This window comes from Argopecten irradians, chromosome 2 (assembly GCF_041381155.1).
Source record: "Argopecten irradians isolate NY chromosome 2, Ai_NY, whole genome shotgun sequence".
NCBI lineage: Eukaryota > Metazoa > Mollusca > Bivalvia > Pectinida > Pectinidae > Argopecten > Argopecten irradians.
The window spans coordinates 67,917,945-67,941,905 of record NC_091135.1 but is presented as its reverse complement, the minus strand read 5'-3'; the positions used below and the strand labels follow the sequence as shown (position 1 = coordinate 67,941,905).

General features: G+C 33.2%; 1 protein-coding gene and 1 pseudogene across 1 annotated transcript; both read left to right on the top strand.

The window, feature by feature from the left end:
• The first annotated feature begins 4,728 nt into the window (after positions 1 to 4,728).
• On the top strand, positions 4,729 to 23,607 carry LOC138316300 (uncharacterized; annotated as a pseudogene).
• On the top strand, positions 13,405 to 18,741 carry LOC138316804 (uncharacterized). Its single transcript, XM_069258459.1, has one exon. It carries the CDS (start codon positions 13,405 to 13,407, stop codon positions 18,739 to 18,741), a length of 5,337 nt encoding a protein of 1,778 aa, XP_069114560.1.
• Positions 23,608 to 23,961: the final 354 nt, after the last annotated feature.

Below are 23,961 nucleotides of genomic sequence, written 5' to 3'. Positions count from 1 at the left end.
TGTTTCCCTTTAGTAAAACTCTATCTTGTGTTTTCGGTGTTTCCCTTTAGTTAAACTCTATCTTGTGTTTTGTGTAATTTCCCTTCAGTTAAACTCTATCATGTGTTTTGGGTATTTCCCTTTAGTTAAACTCTATCTTGTGTTTTGGGTATTTCCCTTTAGTTAAACCCTATCTTGTGTTTTGGGTATTTCCCTTTAGTTAAACTATATCTTGTGTTTTGGGTATTTCCCTTTAGTTAAACTCCATCTTGTGTTTTGGGTATTTCCCTTTAGTTAAACTCTATCTTGTGTTTTGGGCATTTCCCTTTATAGTTAAACTCTATCTTGCGTTTTGGGTATTTTCCTTTAGTTTAACTCTATCTTGTATTTTGTGTATTTTCCCTTTAGTTAAACTCTATCTTGTGTTTTGTGTAATTTCCCTTTCGTTAAACCCTATCTTGTGTTTCGGGTGTTTCCCTTTAATTAAACTCTATGTTGTGTTTTGGGCATTTCGCTTTAGTTAAACTCTATCTTGTGTTATTGGTGTTTCCCGTTAGTTAAACTCTATCTTGTTTTTTGGGTATTTTCCCTTTAGTTAAACTCTATCCTGTGTTTTAGGTGTTTCCCTTTAGTTAAACTCTATCTTGTGTTTTGGGTATTTTCCTTTAGTTTAACTCTATCTTGTGTTTTGTGTATTTTCCCTTTAGTTAAACTTTATCTTGTGTTTTGTGTAATTTCCCTTTAGTTAAACTCTATCTTGTGTTTTGGGTATTTCCCTTTAGTTAAACTCTATCTTGTGTTTGGGTATTTCCCTTTAGTTAAACTCTATCTTGTGTTTTGGGTATTTCCCTTTAGTTAAACTCTATCTTGTGTTTTGGGTATTTTCCTTTAGTTAAACTCTATCTTGTGTTTTGTGTATTTTCCCTTTAGTTAAACTCTATCTTGTGTTTTGTGTAATTTCCCTTTCGTTAAACCCTATCTTGTGTTTTGGGCATTTCCCTTTAGTTAAACTCTATCTTGTGTTTTGGGTATTTCCCTTTAGTTAAACTCTATCTTGTGTTTTGGGTATTTCCCGTTAGTTAAACTCTATCTTGTTTTTTGGGTATTTTCCCTTTAGTTAAACTCTATCCTGTGTTTTAGGTGTTTCCCTTTAGTTAAACTCTATCTTGTGTTTTGGGTATTTTCTTTTAGTTTAACTCTATCTTGTGTTTTGTGTATTTTCCCTTTAGTTAAACTCTATCTTGTTTTTTGTGTAATTTCCCTTTAGTTAAACTCTATCTTGTGTTTTGGGTATTTCCCTTTAGTTAAACTCTATCTTGTGTTTTGGGTATTTCCCTTTAGTTAAACTCTATCTTGTGTTTTGGGTATTTCCCTTTAGTTAAACTCTATCTTGTGTTTTGGGTATTTTCCTTTAGTTTAACTCTATCTTGTGTTTTGGGTATTTTCCCTTTAGTTAAACTCTATCTTGTGTTTTGTGTAATTTCCCTTTCGTTAAACCCTATCTTGTGTTTCGGGTGTTTCCCTTTAATTAAACTCTATCTTGTGTTTTGGGCATTTCGCTTTAGTTAAACTCTATCTTGTGTTATTGGTGTTTCCCGTTAGTTAAACTCTATCTTGTTTTTTGGGTATTTTCCCTTTAGTTAAACTCTATCCTGTGTTTTAGGTGTTTCCCTTTAGTTAAACTCTATCTTGTGTTTTGGGTATTTTCCTTTAGTTTAACTCTATCTTGTGTTTTGTGTATTTTCCCTTTAGTTAAACTCTATCTTGTGTTTCGGGTGTTTCCCTTTAGTTAAACTCTATCTTGTGTTTTGGGTATTTCCCTTTAGTTAAACTCTATCTTGTGTTTTGTGTAATTTCCCTTTAGTTAAATCCTATCTTGTGTTTTGGGTATATCCCTTTAGTTAAACTCTATCTTATGTTTTGGGCATTTCCCTTTAGTTAAACTCTATCTTGTGTTTTGGGTGTTTCCCTTTAGTTAAACTCTATCTTGTGTTTTGGGTATTTTCCCTTTAGTTAAACTCTATCGTGTGTTTTAGGTGTTTCCCTTTAGTTAAACTCTATCTTGTGTTTTGGGTATTTTCCTTTAGTTTAACTCTATCTTGTGTTTTGTGTATTTTCCCTTTAGTTAAACTCTATCTTGTGTTTTTTGTAATTTCCCTTTAGTTAAACTCTATCTTGTATTTTGGGTATTTTACCTTTAGTTAAACTCTATCCTGTGTTTTAGGTGTTTCCCTTTAGTTAAACTCTATCTTGTGTTTTGTGTATATTTTCCCTTTAGTTATACTCTATCTTGTGTTTTGGGTATTTCCCTTTAGTTAAACTCTATCTTGTGTTTTGGGTATTTCACTTTAGTTAAACTCTATCCTGTGTTTTAGGTGTTTCCCTTTAGTTAAACTCTATCTTGCGTTTTGGGTATTCTCCTTTAGTTAAACTCTATCTTGTGTTTTGGGTATTTCCCTTTAGTTAAACCCTATCTTGTGTTTTGGGTATTTCCCTTTAGTTAAACTCTATCTTGTGTTTTGGGTATTTCCCTTTAGTTAAACCCTATCTTGTGTTTCGGGTGTTTCCCTTTAGTTAAACTCTATCTTATGTTTTGGGCATAAGCATTTTTTGTAATGTTGCAGGTTTGGCGAGGTGAAATTATTTCACCTCGCCTTTGTGATCGTGGTTGCAAAATTCTCTTTCAGTCAATTTCCTCAATATGATTGGCTAAGAAATTGCTCGCAGATACTAGCGCTCCTAACGGCAGTGTATTCAACGACTTTGATTTTACCGGCAATTTTAAATCACAAGATATGAAACTATAATCGACATGAAATGTGTAACTGTAATCTTTAAATGATGGATCTTGTATTTCTACATTCCTTCTTATGAACTATGCATGTTGACACAACTGTCCAGAAGATCGACTGTTCAAAACAAAAGGTGACCTACTTCGGGTTGTGACCCTTCTGTAAAATAACAAAGGAAGAAAGACAACTCCAACATAATATTATGACCAAGCGCTTGGGTCTCGGCGCGAAATTTGAACACTGACTTTTTTCTACGTATTTTTGTTTTGTACCAATGAATTTTACATACTTAAGGCGCTTAAGTGAAGTCAGAGTTATAATAAACCATCCTCGTGCAGATATTGTCTTTTTCTGAATGTGCCTCTTATTATATTTCTTAGTGTTGTTTTCTCATATCGCAATCACAAGCGATTATAACGTTGTAGTGCATTATGGGACAACGGACACGCTATTTTATTTTTGTTATTATTTTTGTTTGCGATTTCCGTTAGTTCAATTTTTCTCAAGTGACAATGATTCCACATGATTACGAAAATAAAACACGAAAAAGTCAGTAAGATTGCTTAACTTTTTGTCTGATGAAATTTACGGAAACAACCGAAGTCCATTGCTGCTGATCTTGAGAAGAAGAAGAGGTTCTCCGCATCATTGCTGATAAGCCAGGACATATAAACCGTAAGTATGTATCCTAAGGAAAGAATGATAATAGTCATTTCGAATTATAAGAACATTGTGTCGAAACCTACTCTCGAATGCACACAAATTTTCATGTACAATCGAATTTTTGACGATGTTTACCCGTGTGCGCGAATTCCCCCGCGCACGCGCCATCTTGGATTTTGTATCAAAAAGTTATAAAACGACTCGTGCATTACTTTAATTTCAATTTTTCTTATGCAATAGTTTCTTTCACCGCACGAAGTACTAAATAAAACCCTCTGTGGTTCTTATGACATGTAAAAACAAGTTTTCGAACCGATAAGTCACATGGTACTTTAGTGACCAACGCGTCACCCACGCGTGCGCCGCCATGACACTTTTAACAGATGAACACCATTCCTTTCAAGCTTCAAAGAGGAGAGCGCTAATCTATTGAAAAATGTTTATCATGATAGGAAAATGATGTAACATCTTCAGTTAACCGTTTGTGAATTCAATTTCATAAGTTATAAGGAGGTTAATTTTGAAAGCACATGCCATGACACTCTTTTAGACACACGAGGGCTAATTAACAAACATGTTAATGAGATCTGAACATAAACTTGCTTGTAATATTTTAAGAAAGGATAATGCAACACAAAAAAAATAATTACATTTTTGATACTAAGTACATTTTGTATTTCAATATGAACGTAAACAGAACAGAAACCGCTTCACAGCAGAACCTTAAAATCTGAAGTTTTATATATAACCATGTTATTTATGAGATAGTAAGAATGTATTACTTTTGAAAACATAATTAATATAGTTTTACTATGTGTGAAAGAAATGAAGTGATTGGAAAAAATAAAGATCAGGAAGAACAAAGATGCCAATTAGCATCCAAGTCCTGGAGTGAATGAAATAAAGATTGGGAGTTATCCTAACAAAGTGTTAGGTCCCAGTGTGAATGCATTATGGCATGGTCTGCATTTAAGAATGTTTTCAAATTAACATGATATATATTTTACGATGCAAATAGCACTGATAACAGTACTACTAACTATTCTTTATATTGTATACAATATCCCTTTTCAGTTAAAGAAAAATATGTGAACTGTGTATTTTAAAAATGTTCCATCGCTGACAAAGTATAAACTTCTAATAATTTGAACAATGTATGTCTTATTGACGCAATAATACGGTAAAGTAAATTTAAGTTTTGCTTGATGTACAATCAATAAGAAGATAATTTTTATTATAATGGTTGTCATGGTCTAAAGTAACTGAAAAAATACTTCATTGATTTCTTGCATTATAGCATCTTTAAGATTATTAAAAGTACATTTAATTTGTTATATTGATGTCTTTTTAATAAATATGATTATTCAACAAAGTCATTTTTCATATATGGGTAGTTTAAAAGTTTGTAATCGGTTGTGAAATAAGGAATATGATCTCTATACTTTATCCTATTTTACAACTCTCCGTGAAGATAACAAAAATGAATGATTACATTAATTCTAATTAAATACTGGTGTTAAAGATTTATTAGCATTATTAGATTTAAATTTTCATAAATTTGTTCGTATGGTACTTCATGTATTTGTTACAGTAACCTAGTACTAGTGCGTAGCCATGCAGGAGTAATTCATAGACTGCATATTCCTCAAAATTGTGTGTTGTTTTGGTCTGAAACATCAACAAATTAAAAAATAGGACATGAAAATAAGCTACTGATAAACTTCAGCTTGAAATTATCAAATAGAATGGCTTTGTGTGATTAACATTTGGGGAATAACACAATTTATGTAATTAATGATCCAACCACTCTCTGAGACTCATTTCTCATTTTCAAATTTAAATAATGTAGCCAAGTTAAAGGTCCACTACCTTTCCATAACAGCTAATTTTGTGGAGTCACAAAAGTTATTAGCTTAATGTAATAATTCTACACTTACCTGCACAGTCTTGTCACTTTCTGAGCAGGTTAATTTAAATAAATTTAATGTTACTTTTCATCACACGGGTTATCATATGCTTCCCGCTCTAGTCCTAGTTACCATCCACTAGATACAGGTATATAGAGTTGACTATCACTGTACCAGACTGCAAACAACATATTCAAAATTATCTTTACTATTTCAAAGATTGCACAGGCAATCTTGCATTTGGTTTGGTGTTGTATTCCCATCTTAGGCCATCAGTATTAATGTTTCTTTTCTTATAATGGTTTTTATGAAACTTTTATTTTCTGTTTCTGAAAAGTTGCGAATAAAGATAAGATAATATTTGTTCTGGTTCAGGACAATCTGGGTCCTCTATACCAGACTCGTATAGATACATATTACATAAGTCATTAATGCATTTATAATCCGTACAGATCATCATACAAAATTTTGGGATTATGATATTGTTGCTTCGTAATTGAAAAAAAAGTTCCTGATTCTTCCAGTGATTATCCAACTTATTCTTAAAGATGCTCCACCACCGCCAGAGCTTAAATGATATTCATCATTTGAACGATAATTGGTGTTTAATCTTGTACATGTATATATTTGTCTAATTAACATATAAAATAATATAAGATAATTTATTTTGCCTTTGCTGCATGCGCAATCAGTACTTCATCCTATATAGGACATAGTGCCACAGATTTTTTTCAGGATGCAATAAAAAAAATTTTTATATTTTTAACTTGAAGTAAAATTAGACGCTCAAGCTTTTTAATGGTGGTAATGGTGTGAAGTAAGTAACTTTTGTAACTGAAGAAAAATACTAAATCGTCTGCTGCTGTTTTTTATAGTGAAAATCTTTATAGAATTTACATTAATTGCTGATACTACATGTTCTGGCAGTTCATTCTAAATATTCACAGTTCTTATAGGGAAATAGTTCTTTCTGACTATTGTTGTTGATCGTTTTGGGATTATTTTTTTCGTATGTCCTCTAGTACTATTGCAGTCTGAAGCATCTTTCCAAAGTAATATGGCATTGAAACATCATTTATCGTAGAAATGACTTGTTATCTTATATAGTTCGATCATATCTCCCCTGATTCTCCTGAAGACTAGCATTGGTAAATTTAGTTTCTTCAACTTGTCTTGGTAGGTCATGTTTTTCATTAAGTTGAATGAATAAAGAAAAAATGCTATTGATGCAAAAAATGTTGCTTTCTTTATAAATTTACAATAGTGTAATCAATATATGTGCTAAATTGTGAACATAATTATATTTTTTAATGAATTACATGTATCAATATTAGTAAGAAATATTATCATCACATTGGGAAAATACAGCAAAATTACTCTAGGGGAAGGGCCCTTTATTCTGCCCCAAATGTACCTGGAAAAAATCACTGGTCTTCCTCCATAATCCATTTAAAAAAAATGTTCATTATTAAAAATAAAAAAAAACAACACTAAAACAGAATGTCAAATGTATATATAAACCAATTTTGTATCAAAATGTAAATATTGTGGTTATACACATGCAGCATCCAAAAAAGAAATCGAGGTCATTGATCTAGATGGATCATGCTGTCATGCTCACGTGTTTTATTTGTTATGATGCTACATTTGATAAATATAAGATTATAATTAAAATGTAGACAATCAAAGGCTATCGGTTTGAAAATATCACAGAAATTAAAGGGTAAACTATTTTTACCTGGTAGATCTATTATCTGGGTTCAAAGCTCTTCAATTTATTAATATGAAACAGTAGTATAGTCCTACTGAGTACAGTGATTATATTTACAGTAGGCTTAAGTTAATAAATAAAATAATACTGTCAAAGTAGATCTACTGGTATAACCCCTAGACTATATTTTATAGACCGATATAGAGATGACTGAAACCGCGACTCCCTGCTAGTAAGACCTATATAGCTAACAGTAAATAAGGATCGCTGTAACAGCTGGGGTCTAGAAGAAAATAGAAGGTGCACCCAGCCAATCGCCAATGTCTTCTTAGAGGCCTAATACTGACGTTACTCCGTGATACGACAAAAGGCGGCGAAATATTCGCAACAACCCGTTCGACTGTTTCTTAAAGTCGTAATTTCATGGACAAATCCATACAGGCCTGTGAGGGCATTTTCAAGGCTCGTCTGAAAACAATATAAACCAGGTCCGTCTTTACGACATCGAAAACGGCCATGACCTTATGCTAGAAAGTAGAAAATATCAACCAATGAAATTACGTAATCAAAATATCGGCCAATGGCTAGGTAGGCCAAGGCCGTTTTCGATTATGCGGTTTGACTGGTTGGACCTAACTCATGTTAGTTGTTTGTTTACTAATTAAAGGCGGACCTGGTGATTTTATATTGTTTCCAGACGAGCTTTGACAAAGCCCTCACAGGCCTGTATCAAAAAAGGGAGGTCCGTCAGGATTTATACTTGAAATAATGACTTTAACCAACAGTCGAACCGGTTGTTCCGAATAAATGAACGGCCCTACAGTATATAAAGCCTAAACGGAAGCAGAGAGACGCGTCAACATCCGATAGAATACAAGAAAAGAATTTAAAAAAAAATATGCCGATGTATCAATTCCAACATCGATATAGGCAATGATATTTCATCTAAGGTATGCAAAACAAAAATAACTGACCCATATAGGCCTAATTAAATAACCCAACCCGTGTTATAAACTATATTTACTGTTAGAATTTCCTAAACGCTAACGTTAAGTTTACTGTACAAAATCCATTCCCGCTATTTCATTCTTATCTCCACTGCACTGTAACGTTATATTCCTGTTGTACTTTCACCTAAGCTCAATATTGATAAGAATACAAAATGGCTAGGAGGCAGCGTAAACTAACATTTACTAGGTCTTGTATCAATTTTATATTGGGTCAATCCTTGTTTACATGTCTTATGATTTTAACTATTATCAGATTAGTGCGGTAAACAAAGCAATTGGTGTTTAGAGATCATTTCCATACATTCACAGATCAGGTTTAAATAGTCGATAAAGACAAGTATCAACTAGGTAACTTAACCTTGTAAGCAATATTTGAAACTAATATGTGCATGCCTTTACCACCAACAAAGCAAAGAAGACGAAAAGAACTCTCTTACAGAAAAGTAATGTCTAATTAAAAAATGGATGACCAGTACAGTACTAATTACTAGTAGTAAAAGTCATCGCAGCTAAAAGTCCCTCTGTAAATGTGTGGGGAGAATCCCACAGGACCTGGCACCAAATTGTTTAAACTGAAAGTATAAATATATCATAGTATCTAGGTTATGATACTATTATATATATATTTATACTCATGACTTATAAAAATTGTGCCAGGCCCCAGTGCGGAAATCCAAGTTAGGTACAACTGACCATTCTTTGGGGAAAAGCAAAACATGATTTTCTGAACATGTGAATTAACTCAGTTGCAGTAAATCGACAACAACAAGATCAAACAGGCAGCTGTTTTAAGATTAACATTATATGAAATGTGAAGAAACATCTGACTGTTTACTAATTGTTGAAAGCATGATGTTCATGGAAAAGTTTTGACAAAATTTCAGATACAGTGTTCTAATTTATTGTCATAGAATAGTTCATTAATTGGTAATATATTGCAAATTTATATCACCCTACAGAGTTATAATGAGAAAACTAACAAGCAAAGTTAATATGAGGGTTTTGTTATTCAAAATAATATGTGGGTAAAGTACAATTTACTGACGATTAGTCCCACAATCCAGTGATTATGATGTCATCATTTGACGTGATTTTTGTGAGGAAATAATTACCGGAAGGTGGGACTAATCAACAGTAAATTGTACTTTATCCACATAGTTTTGGGATCTCGAAACCCCCAAACTTGCCAATATTTTGAAATTCTTATGGTGGTAATTTCAGGGTTGATTTTTGCATATTTTGACCTATTTTTTCTGTTGGTATAATACCGATCAGATTATTGCCATTTTTGATATTAAAGAATATAGCTTTGCTAAAACGGCCGAAAATGGGAGGTAAAAAATCCAAGAGTCTCCCTCCAAAATAGGAAGGGTTGGCAGATATGAACCCCCGTAAAAAAAGATAATTACATTATTGGTAATACTCGAATTGATACGAATTACAAATTATACAGAAAGCATTTCATGAAATTGAAACTGTTGCCTGAGAGGAAATATATTGATCATGAAAGGCCCTAAATTGCATTGCATCGATTATCAGGAAATGCAATATATGTATGATTATCTGAGTACATAGATTTTTTTACATGACAAAAATGATATATTAAATAAATTGCACTTACAAACGTAGGGTAGGTAAACATATGCAATATTGATCACTTCTGCTCCATAAAGTCAACATATGTATTATGAATAAAGGATATTACCCTAGTACATACTACATGCAATCGAATTTCCTTAGTTATGTTTGATTATAAAATACTACAATTTACCATATGTTGTGACTTGTTTTACATTAAATGACCAATATACAACTTATATATTTGTTATAAGAGTAATTTATATTATTTTTGTAATTAATGAATGATTTTAAATGAAAATTAAGGAATTGAGTATGAACTTCAAATTACATGGCTTTACTCTCTTACTTTCAGATTTTTGCCTAACATTCCAACTGTAAGACAGCTAGTACACCCAGACTAATTCATCAAATGTAAGTTTGCTGGAAATGAAACACAAATATACATTATACATGTATGTATATATAAGTGTGTAGATAAATAAATGTAGTACATGTATGTCCTTCTGATGGAACATCAATACACAATCCCTGAAGAGCAGTGAAAGCACTAGGGAAGGCAGATTGGTCTCAGTATTTGTTTTGTCGTGTATATATATATATATATCATAATCTATCCTATTCAAGCTTAAGGGTCATATTAATGAACTAATAATAGCTGAAATTAATTCGTATAATATATTTATAGTATTTATATTACAAAGGTTAAAATTATTAGAATGTCTGATTAATAGTGAGTGTCTTATTTTAATGCATGCTTTTGCAAAATACTGACTGATAATAAAACATTTTGTACAGTTCTCTTGTACTTCCAAAATATTTGTTGTAGCTGTTTATCATTATCTGTTCTTGCAGATCATAAGGTGCACTCAATTCTACACAGAAGGCATTTCTTACCAGATTTGATAGATTTGCATATACTGCTGAAAGGTAAGATTTCACAGACATTTATATAAGAGTAATAGTCTTTTATATTAAGAAAATGGGAGAGGGATATCGATAGTGTCATTCTCTGGTCAACAATTGTGGTTAAATTGTGCATAGCTATTATGGGACTCTTACTAATATCTAATGGTTCTTGTATCTTTATTGCAGAGCTGAGAATTGTTCTCTCCTGACAAGAACGTAAGTATATTATACTAGCCAAGTTAATCTAATTTATCCTTTTCAAAGCTCTATATTTTTGTCATTTATAACATTTTTATAACGGAGGAAATTGATTTAATTAAACTTTAATTTGGACAAATACCAATATATAGGAACAGAACAAAATCTGATACCAACTTGAGAACATCACAAGAAACAAATTTGAGAATAACACGATATACCATTATGAAAAAAACATGAGAAATAAAACATAAAACCGTCATGAGAACAATAAGACATAACTATGACATACCAAAATGAGAACATAATGACTATGAGATACAAAAATGAGAGCATCATGAGATACCAAAATGAGAACATCATGAGATACCAAAATGAGAACATCATGAGATACCAAAATGAGAACATCATGAGATACCAAAATGAGAACATCATGAGATACCAAAGTGAGAACATCATGAGATACCAAAATGAGAACATCATGAGATATCAAAATGAGAACACATGAGATACCAAAATGAGATCCCAATATTAGATACCAATATTAGATACCAAAATGAGAACATTATGAGATATCAACATGAGAATATCATGAGAAACCGATCTGAGAGCATTATGAGATACCAATATGAGAAACCAATCTGAGAACATTGAGATACAAATGTGAGAATATTATGAGATACCAATATGAGAATATCATGAGAAACCAATATGAGAACATCATGAGATACCAAAGTGAGAACATCATGAGATACCAAAGTGAGAACATTATGAGATAATAAGAAAAGGGAACATTACGAGATACCAAAATGAGAACATCATTAGAAACTTTTGTGAAACTATATTAATGTTATAGGAATTCATGAAAAATATAAAACAAGGCTATCAATACAAGACCAGTGTGACTTGAAATAAATATTATCAAAACATCTGTAGTATTCTTTGAATATACATATTGTTATGAAAGTTTTCTTGATAATCACAACTAAAGCTAAGGAAAATGCCAATATGAATTTTTCATGAAACAGAAACTAGAAATTTTGATTATACAGAAATAAAGTGTATAATAAATCAATTAATATAGGCATGTGATCAAATAAACCTGTACACAATAAAGGGTCTTAAATTTGAAAGGCAATGCATATTCCTCCTATGCAAGTTTATGATGCGATAGCTGTTTAAACCACTTTGATAATGAAACTTTACTTTTTTCTGGTGATGGTTTTACTATGAGAATGGCTGCTATTTTGAAATATCGTAGTAGGCCAAGTTCAGTTATAAGAGCTGATTATTGCCAGGGGGCGTCTAGGTATGAAGGTTCATCGAGAGGGAAACAGTGTATGTCAAATTGCTTAATGTTTATGCTGCATACCAATTTCAAACAAATACAGCATTTCAGACACAGTGATCTGAATATAATTCTTGATTGTGGAGATGCTATGTACAGAAATCTCAATACTGATAGATTATTATTAATCAGTGATCTGCCAACATGCATAGAGTTGGATGGCATATACTTCAAAGTGTGCCCCAAACAGGGGTTATTTGGCATAATGGAGCCTGGTTATAGGTCACCAGTGGGATTCTCTCTTGAACATGCCTTGAATAATGCTTTTGTCTCATCAGTGAAATCAAAACATGTTCTTCTGATATTTCATTCATCAGCAGTTGCTATCTTGTCCCAAAATGGAATGTTTTATGTTTTTGATTCTCACAGTAGAGGTACTGATGCTTTGTGTCATCCAGAAGGTTCAAGTGTTCTTTCTGTTTTACCTTCATTTTCAAGTCTATGTGGCTTTCTCAGAGCACTTTGTTGTTCCCTATCAAGTACTCCATTAGATAAAGTGCAGTTTGAAGTTCATTATATAATGATTACTTCAGCAAAAAGAAAACCTAAGACCAATTTCTTATCAATTGGCAGTTACTCAAGTGTAACTAAACAACATCAAATGAGTAGTGTACAACCTGCTGTAGCACCTGCTTCATCACGTAGACACAAGTTCCAATTGGATTATCTTTTCCTAGCACAAGACACATTTGAGGGACATAGATATGAAACAGCATGCACTTCCAAGAAGGAGAGTGATGTTGCATCATACAAAGCAATGAAATTGAATATGCAAACAATGCAAGCAAATCAATCCAGCAGGGAAAAAATAATTCTTTCTTCAAAGGAATCCATGAAACTCGTGAACACTGCAGATTCCAAACTACGAAAAAGAAAAGCAGACATACCTATTTCAGAGCTTTATCATGTATCTGATAGTGATAACAAACAAAAGAAAGTCAAAGTGGCACCAAAGACAAATGTTTCAAAAACATATACCATAAGTGATAAAGTCAGAAAATATAGGCAGAAAGGCAAAAAGGAAGTCCAAAAATCCAATTTCCCGGACTCTCGGACCCTTGAATTAATTCACATTGAAAATTTCAAACTAGCTGTTTCTGAAGGTCCTGTATATGTTTGCTCCTGTTGTACTCAAACTTGGTTTAAGCATAGTGTAACAAAGGCTTCAAATGTAAAAAATGCACATTCTCCCTTCCTAAAACAGTGTCTTCAAGGGATACGAAGCATTGATGGTAATGAATGGCTTTGTGAAACCTGTCATTCCTCACTTAAACATGGTAACACACCAGCCTGCTCTATTGTTAATGGTATGGGTTTCCCGCAAAAACCTGAAGAGTTAGAAATCACTGAAATGGAGGAGCGTTTAATTAGCCCCAGAATACCTTTTATGCAATTATGTGAAAAACCACGTGGTGGGCAAAGAAGTTTGAGAGGAAACATTGTAAATGTTCCTACAGATGTTCAAAGCACTGTAAAAATCTTACCCAGAACATTGGCAGACTCCGAGACAATTCAAGTAAAGCTTAAGAGGCGTCTAAGCAACAAACACTCTGTACTGTATCAAAGTATAAGGCCAAATAAATGTTTAGCTGCCCTTAAATGGTTGATTTCAAATAGCATTATCTTCCAGGCTGAAGGTATTCAGATAAATGACAACTGGATTCTTGGCAATGACAGAGACTGGTATGGGCATGACAATGTCAATTCAACAAATACAGATCATGATCTTGAGCACAACTTTATTTCTTTAGAAAATAGAAACTCAATCCAGTCTTGTGAAACAAATGAAGATGTGTCCAGAAACACTTACTCTACCTTTACAGATCATCACATTTTTCCAATGAAAGGAGGTGACAAAAAACCAAGCAATCAGCAGGACAATTATCAGGAAAATGTCAAAGATTTGCCAGTTGACCGTGTTATAGAATTATGCAATCAACACGAAAAGATTGTAAAGGATATGGAAATAGACGAGAGAACGAGTCAGCACTGCCATGATGGCAATGATTTGCTAAATGATAGGAAAGATGAAGTACCATTTCATAAACCAGCCAATATTGGTCAACGTTTGACAGCAGACATAGTCAGCGAATCGTCATTAATCCAAGAAAATGAACAATGCTGCGATTTAGATGATTCTGATGGATGGACAGAAGTTAATCATTTTGATGATCGTTTTACTGGAAATACAGATACTCTTTTACACCCTGTTGATGTCCAGACATTGAACAGCAAAATTATGTCATTTGCACCTGGAGAGGGACAAACACCGCTAGGCTTATATCAAGATAAGGATGCAGAATATCTATCTTTTCCTACTATTTATTGTGGACAGAGACGTCCAGAAAACAAAGAGCGTAAGACGCCAGTACATTATAGTACAATTTGTAAATGGGAACTTAGATGCCAGGATAGGAGAGCAGCTGTTTCTATACCAAACCTATTTTACAAAATGAAAAAATTGCAAATAAAGCAATTGCAGGACAAAGTTTCTTTGGCAATGAGGAAGTGCAAAACCAACCACAAGATAACTGCGAAGGAAGTATTGAGTCCATCTTCATTTGATAATGTTGTTAGACACAATGATGGATACAGAGTGCTGCGCACATTAAGAGGCTCTCCTGCATACTGGGAACAGGCAAAGAAAGATGTGTTTGCAATGATCAGACAGTTGGGTATTCCAACATGGTTTTGTTCCTTTTCTGCTGCAGAAACGAAGTGGTTGGTTCTCTTGAGAATACTGGGTACTTTTGTGCACAATAAAGCATACACTGATGAAGAACTGGAATCTCTTTCATGGAAAGATAAATGTGAGTTGATTAAGTCTGATCCTGTTATGTATGCAAGGTACTTCAATCACAGAGTTCAGGTTTTCATTTCTAGTGTCTTGAAAGGAGAGATGTCACCTTTAGGGTCCATTAAAGACTTCTTCTATAGAGTAGAGTTTCAGCAAAGAGGTTCACCTCATATTCACATGCTGTTGTGGATTGAAAATGCACCAATATTTGGGATATCTTCAAAGGAAACTATTGAAAATTTCATTGATGAACATTCAACTTGCACAAAGCAGAGTGAAAGGCAAGATTTGATAAATTATCAAACGCATCGTCATGCACGTACTTGTAGAAAAAAAGGGAAAGCCATATGCCGTTTTGGTTATCCAATACCACCAATGCTGAAAACGTCAATACTTGAACCTTTAAGTGAGGAAGAATGTACTGAATTTCCTAAAGCTGCTGCCAACTACATAAAGATTTCAGAAATGTTGGATACAATGACATTAGGTGAGGATATAACATTTCAAGATTTTTTGGAACATCTCGAAATGGACAATGAAACCTATGTGACTGCAATACGTTCATCATTGACTGCCCCAAAGGTATTTTTGAAAAGAAATCCATCTGAAGTAAGGATTAACTCTTACAACAGACTACTTCTCGAAGCATGGGAAGCCAACATGGATGTCCAGTTCATATTAGATGCTTACTCATGTGCTTCTTACATTGTCTCTTACATATCGAAGGGTGAGAGGGGCATGTCCAATTTGCTGCATCAAGCTTGCCAAGAAATAAAAGAAGGAAACCATGACATAAAACAACAAGTACGTCATATTGGGAATAAGTTTCTTACCCATGTGGAAGTGTGTGCACAAGAAGCAGCTTACTTAGTGTTACAGATGCCACTGCGTCATTGTAGTAGGAGTGTTGTATTTATCAATACATCAGAAGAAGCAAACAGAACCTTTTTGCTCAAACCCTTGAAAGAATTGGAAGATTTGCCAGAGCATTCAACTGACATAGAGTCAGACAACAATATCAAACGCTATCAGAGAAGACCAAAGGCACTGCAGCAATGCTGTCTTGCAGAATTCTTTTCCAAATTTGATACATTATTCCCAAAGAAATCTTCTAAAACCCTATTGAAACAGGCTGAAGTAGTTTTGCCAGAGGATATTGAAGATTTGGATGAAGAAATAATATGCAATGAAGGAACAGAAAAAGACAGCGTTGATGAAACCACCACATTGGATGAATATGTCATGAAAAATGGTTCAGTTTTGAAAAGGAGGAAGACTTCAAAGATACTACGTTATATACGCTATAACAGGGCTCTTGATCAAAAAAACTTCTTTAGAGAACAACTAATGTTGTTCTTACCATGGCGAGACGAGACTAAAGATCTGCTTGGAAAGTTCCATACCTATGAAGAGAGTCATGCTTATCATATTGACGTTATACATAACAACAAAGGCAAGATTGAGGCTCCAAATGCAGACATTATTGAATCAGTAGAAGATAACATTCAGCAATTTTCAAATGAAGATATCGCTGTGACTGAGAGTCAACACATAGAAGAAATCCATGGACAAGAAACAAGTGTGCCTAGTGCTTATTATGGATGCTTTAATCCATCAGAAAATCAAAAGCGTTATGATTTGGCAAGTGACTTTGGAATAAGCAGGAAACAATTAGACACTGAAGAAACTTTTGTAAATGACATTTCAAATGAAGAGTACTTAAATTTGGTTAAAACATTGAACAAAAAACAGCGACTGTTCTTTGACCATGTGCTTCATTGGTTTAAAACAGAGCAGGCACCATTATACTGTTTTTTGACAGGCGGAGCAGGAGTAGGGAAAAGTGTTGTAACTACAGCTCTTTACCAAGCTGTAACCAGATACTTTGCAAAGTGCCTTGCAGATTCCCCAAATGATATTAAGGCTGTTCTCTGCGCTCCTACGGGCAAAGCTGCCCATAACATTGGTGGAAGAACCATTCATTCTCTGTTCTGTATCCCTGCAAATCAGGGTTTCAAATACAAACCTTTGGATTCTCAACAACTGGATACTTTGAGAGTAAAACTTAACAGTTTGAAAGTAATCTTCATTGATGAAATATCCATGGTTGGCAATAGAATGTTTAACTACATCAACATGCGTTTACAACAAATATTTGCCACAACTGTCGCTTTTGGAGGTGTCAGTGTTATTGCAATAGGTGACCTGTTTCAACTGAAGCCAGTTATGGATTGTTGGATATTTGAAGATATGAAGGAGGACTATGGTGCAATAGGATCAAACTTATGGAAGGATAACTTTCAGATATTCGAATTAAGTGAAATAATGAGGCAAAGGGAAGATGGCGAATTTGCATTGTTGTTGAATAGACTTAGGGAGGGCTCTCAAACTGCTGAAGACATCATGGCTCTTGCAAATAGAAAAGTGTTGGATCCTGCCAAGGTAACAGAGAAGCCTCACCTTTTCACAACTAATGCGAAAGTTAATGAACACAATACAGTTGCCTTTGAAAATGCTCCTGCAGAAAACAAATGCACTATTAAAGCAATAGACTCAGTAAGTGGTGATGTAGCCGACAATGTAAAAAGTCGCATTATGTCCCAAATACCAGATAATCCATCCAAAACAATGGGACTTTTTGAAACCCTTCAGATTGTTCAATATTTGCCAGTAGAAATATGTGTGAATGTGGATGTAGATGATGGCCTTACAAACGGAGCTGTAGCTGAAGTTAAAATGTTGGACTTTAGAGTACCAGAATCGGCAAGATGTAGCATAATTTGGGTCCTGTTCACTGAACCTAAGATAGGGTCAAAAGCAAGAATGACATACAATCATTTGTATACACAAGACATTTGTAAAAGCTGGACACCAATTTTAGAGATAACAAAAAAGTTTTCAGTTGGAAGGAATCATGCATGTTTCATCACAAGGAGACAATTCCCACTGCGTTTGGCTGCTGCAAAAACAGTCCATAAATCACAAGGCTCAACAATGGACACTGCTGTGTTACATTTTGGAACTCGCAGACAAGAACATATGCATTATGTTGGTTTAAGTCGAGTTAGAAAGTTGCAAGATGTACATATTCTGCATTTGAATGAGAACAAAATTGCTGTTTCCAAAGAGGTAATGCATGAGATGAGTAGAATGCGGCAATCAGCACCCCTTCATTCTTGTGTCCCCATACTTGAACAAATACACACCGACTTAAAAATTGTGTACCACAATGTAAGGTCCTTACACAAACACATATGTGATGTGAGGAATACATCAAATGTGTTGTCTGCTGATATTATCGCAATTTCAGAATGTAGACTCACAAGTGTGGATGATGATGTTGCATATGAACTTCCTGGGTTTGATATGTACAGATTTGATGATATGGGTACAGCAAACGGTAGGCCTCACAAGGGGATGGTTCTCTACTCAAGAATAGCATTGAATAATGTTCAAGCATGTACTTTGTTAGGTGTAGAAACTGTTTCAGCTGAAATCCTCCATAAGGAATCCATTGTTCAATTGGTATTCCTATATAATCCCCCATCGAATGCTTCTGCCAAAACATTCATTGCTTTTCTGAGACACATTTTGCAAATTGTAAATGGTGATACCAAACTTGTCATCATAGGAGATACCAACATTCATACAGGAACCATGCCAGAGTGTTTGAAGGAGTTTTTAGTGAGAAACAACTTATCTCAAGTAATGCACAGCATCACAACAGATTATCATAGTTGTTTGGATCATGTATACATCAAAGGTCTACCAAGCAATGAAATTTCCTGTGCGACATTGGAATCACACTATTCTGATCATAAGCCAATTATAGCTTATTTACCTTTCTAGTTTATATGGTAGATTGGTAAAATAGTATTGTGTTGCATATCAAATAACACGAACAGTATTATAGTGTAAGAAGTATCCTGTATATTCATTTAGTCACATAATGATCACGTGTTTATTGTCAAATATAACATATGGTTGGAATTGCATGTGAAATGCATTTAAAAGAATGTGATAGTGATGAATGCTTATAAAAAGACACTTGGGCTAAGAATAGTGTTTATGATGTATGTATATAAAAAAACACTAAGCCATATGTATATAAAAAACCACTAAGTCAAGAATAGTGATTATGATGTATGTATATATATATAAATATAAAAAAAACACTAAGTCAAGAATAAAGCCTAGCAATTATTTTTTTTAAATAATTACTTCAAGAGAAAAGCATTTTTGTTCATATATCTCACTATTTCAAAAGTTGGTGGGAAAAGCCTTACTCTTGTTGTAATTATATCATGTACATGTATTACCTATGTTGACTTTATAATCATTTGAAAAATATGCAGCATGACTTAAGAAAATGCTATAACATTTACTGTCAATAGAGCATCTAAGCTGCAACCTAATCACTATTATACAAATATTTGTGATAATGAAAATAATGTTTATAAGAGAAGGTATTCTGCTAAATTTCCTGTTACTCTCTTTGAATTGTTGAAAGTATATGCTATATTTAATTTCAGAATGGCACAAAAGACCATCAGTGAACTAAAGAAGTTGGCTGGTAAGCCCTACACTGATTTTTCAGTGAGGGTAAAAGTAGTTAAAGTTGGCCATTCTGCCAACTTTACAACGACGTCGGGGGAGGAGATGACCATTCTAAACTTTAGTGTTACGGATGAAACTGGATGCATGTTAGCTACACTAAACGACACCAAGAGGGTGAAGTCTATTGCTGAAGGGAAGTTCCTTCATTTGAGAAACTTTGTCCTAAAAAACAACAAATTGTGTTAACAAAATCATCGAAGATTATGGCATCTGCATCTAAAGACATTCCAGAAACCATATGCCAAAGTGCTGTTTATCTGATCACTCCACCATCTCCAAAGAAGAAAGTGTCACAAATCCGAAGCATGCCTACTAAGTCAGTTGTGACTGTGACGGGGAAAATTGTAAAGGTAATCTTTTGTTTACTATGAGTAACTCTAAATTTCAAATTCCGTGCCTAGTCATTTATACTTTTCAGCATCATTACTAACTGGTATATATTTGTATTCAATATTGTAATCTGCCATTCATATGATACACTGACATGATCTTTTTCTGAATTTGATATAATTATTGCAATCAAATCATTGTGTCACATTTAATTACTTAAATAAGGATTTATTTGATTAAACATCTTGTTTTACAACACAGTTCATAAATTGTGAAATTAGAGGTGAAAAAAAAGAACAATAATATTTTACTTTTGGCAGTGCCTGATGCACAGTAACTTACATTATGTTTATAAATATGAAAGGTACTGAATATTCTTGTCAAATTTGATTTGTTTCAGGATGAATGTGTTCGGACCGTTAAGGTTGGAGGACCAGCTGGTGTGGATACACCTATCCATACCATACGAATAGAAAATGATGGAGATGAAATCAACGTCTCCCTCTGGCGTGAAATTGCAAAAGTGCCACTCACAGTGGGAGAATATGTCGAGGTTACGCAGTGCGTCACTAGTGAGTGGCAGGGACAGACGCAACTGAACTCCACAAGGAATACGTCAATCATGGTAACTATATAATGTTTGAAGGAATTAATCTTTCCACAAACACAATTGTTGAAAGATTCCATCTACTTTGCAATCATACAATTATTGAAAGGCCTTATACAATTAAGCCTTTCAATGTATAAGCCTTCGTTCACTTACTACCTGTAACAGATGTAAAATACTAGTAAAGGTTAATGCTATATATTCCAGATACTGCAGAATTTCCGTTTAACAAAGCTTGTCTACCAATTTCATTCTAAATAAGTTAGACTTACCTCTTTTGGTCAACGCCTGTAGAATTGTGCATAATGTAGGAAAATACAATGTATAAATGTGTGATAAAATTCAGAAAATTTTGTACTGTGTACAAACTCTTCACAGTGTATTTACAACAATATGTGAAAGTTTTGAACTTCTCTTTTCAGAAAGTTGACATCCCCGAACAGACAATCTTCGGAAATGTGGAGGGTGTTACCGTAGACGACGGGAAGGTTGAGATGGCCTTACAGACACCTGATGGCTATCAGGATGTCTGTATAGAAGAAGAAATGCTGTGTAGTGCATTAAAGATAACGGCAACAAGTGCGGAGTCGCTTGAGGAAAGCCTTACAGAACTGATACCTTTCAAAATAACAGTGAGAACAAAAGGCAATCAGGTTGTGGAAGTCACCATTAAGGATGAGGACAATGTACGCTTCGAATGAAAACATGCTACTAATTTGTATGCCAGTTGGACGTCAGAAATATGAATAAATTGTGATGATGTGTGCAACTTGTTTAAGATCTAGTGGATTGAATAAATTGTGAGAATGTGTTTAGTTTAGATAGCTTTATTTATACACTGAGTTTGAAGTGTAATTACTAGTAAGAAAGTATGAGAATGTGTTTAGTTTAGATAGATTTATTTATACACTGAGTTTGAAATATTAGTTGAGATGGATTTATTTATACACTGAGTTTGAAGTGTGATTAAGAAATTAAGAAAATATGTGAAGTTTAGATGGATTTATTTATACACTGAGTTAGAAGTGTAATTAAGAAATGATGAGAAAGTGTGTGATTTAGATAGATTTATTATTACACTGAGTTTGCAGTGTATTAAACAAATTGTAACAATGCATATAGTTTAAATGTATTTATTTATACGCTGAGTTTGGAGTGTGATAAATAAATTGTGAGAATGTGAGTGATTTTGAATGTACATGTATATTTTTTTTTTTAAAATGTATTTTTTTAGATAGGGTGAAGATAACTAGATTCTAACTACATTTAAGTGTGGCAAAATAATGTCTTCAAGTTAAAGATGCTACATCGCTGACAAATGGAATTTTTTTCTCACCAAAACAGAAACAAAAGAATTGGCATTTTTCTTCCGTTACAAAGGTTACCTACTTACCATTTCCACCATTGAAAAGTTTGAGCTTGTAATTTTACGTAAGATAATAATGTTGAAAATAATAAGTGGTATCTCAAAAAAAATCCATGGCTCTATGCCCCATATAGAATGAAGTTATGTTTGCACATGCACCAGAAGGGAAAAAAAGAAGAAATGATATATATTTATGTACCAGGTACAAGTGATTACATTTTAGACACATATATACAGGATTAAGTAATTGTTCAAATGATGATGATTGTATATTCTCTGTTGGTGGTGGAGCATCTTTAAGAGTTACAAAATATGGCTGTATTTTATTATCTCATCATTTAATGTGGTAGATTCAGTTTTGTATATAGTAGATATTGTAGTTTGTTTTTATTAGAAGCTATATGGCATCACCAGACTAAAGGCTAGAAGCTATATGGCATTACTAGACTTATATTAGAAGTTATATGGCTAGAAGCTATATGGCATCACCAGACTTATATTAGAAGCTATAAGGCATCACCAGACTATGTGATTTCATTTTTATTTATACCAAATAAAACAATGCATGATCATACAATGTTTTGTATTATGAAAGAAAGAAATCACAATATGTTATGAAAATTGTTGCTTATCTGGATGATGTAAATGTTAAATGAATAAAGATTGTTTATTCATTTCTTGATATGTATGAGTGATGCATATATATGCATCTGACTTTTAATGAGAGTTGATGAATGAGCATTTGTTAATCATATCATTAAATATGGTAGATTCAGTTTTGTAGTTTGTTTATATTAGAAGCTATATGGCATCACCAGACTATGTGATTTCATTTTTGTTTATACCAAATAAAACAATGCAAGATCATACAATGTTTTGTATTATGAAAGAAAGAAATCACAATATGTTGTGAAAATTGTTGTTTATCTGGACGATGTAAATGTTAAATGAATAAAGATTGTTTATTCATTTCTTGATATGTATGAGTGATGCATATATATGCATCTGACTTTTAATGAGAGTTGATGAATGAGCATTTGTTAATCATATCATTAAATATGGTAGATTCAGTTTTGTAGTTTGTTTATATTAGAAGCTATATGGCATCACCAGACTCTGTGATTTCATGCTTATACATTCCAAACATAACAATGCATTATGCTATGATACAATGTCTTATATTTAGAAAGAAAGAAATCACATGTTTATTCATTTTCAGATGCTATGTATGGATGATGCAAATATGCCTTTGTATTTTAATTAGTAGAGTTTATGCTATGAATGTATTGTATCATTCATGACATATAGTCATGGTTTATAGATATTGTAATCATTTTTAATAACAAACGAATATTGCTACAACTATGAACACTTCCGCATGATATTAGTTTAATAATTATATTTGTTTTCTTGAAGTATTACATTCGACCAAAGAAGCAACTCTATCTGTTTTGAGGCTTAATTTACCTAATTCACTGAGAAAATGTATATATATCATATACTCTAAATATACAACTTTTGTCAAATTATAGTTGCTGCAGTGTGCATTGTTAATAACTTAACAGAGTTATATATGCAAACTACTTGGTGTGAAGAGCAAAAAAATATTGTTGACAAAATACATGTTTTTATGGTAGTTAGCATTTGTGACTTTCTGTGCAGTAATCTTCTTACACATTTATTTGTGTTAAGAACCATTTCAATGTTTCTTATTTTAAAACTTCGAAAACTGGTGATATTATGACATAATTGCTACAAAATAAATATGAAGATAAATGTAAATTTTGCCTTGTTATTAATTGTTAAGTTAATGTATACATCCAGCTCCAAGAATGGTTGCAAACTGACTAAAGATCTCAACCTTTGGTAATATAGATAAATATAATCAAAGTACTTGAAATTCTGCAAATACCACACAGCAGAAAAAGAAAAATTAGAATGAAATCAAATGAATTTGATGAAGTAGATTACCAACTCGCAGTACAACATTCAGCTATAAGAACTGTGTATAATTTCTACATTCATTTTAATTAGTCGATGTCTTTGCCTAAAATGGCTGGCCATCAGAAATGGGAAACATTGGAGTACAGATTCTTTTGAAAAGATTTTCATTGATTATATGTGTATAAGCTAATGCGCTTACATTAGT

Coding starts and splice junctions, on each gene's coding strand:
- LOC138316804 (XM_069258459.1), top strand. CDS start 13,405: ATGGGTTTCCCGCAAAAACCTGAAGAGTTAGAAATCACTGAAATGGAG.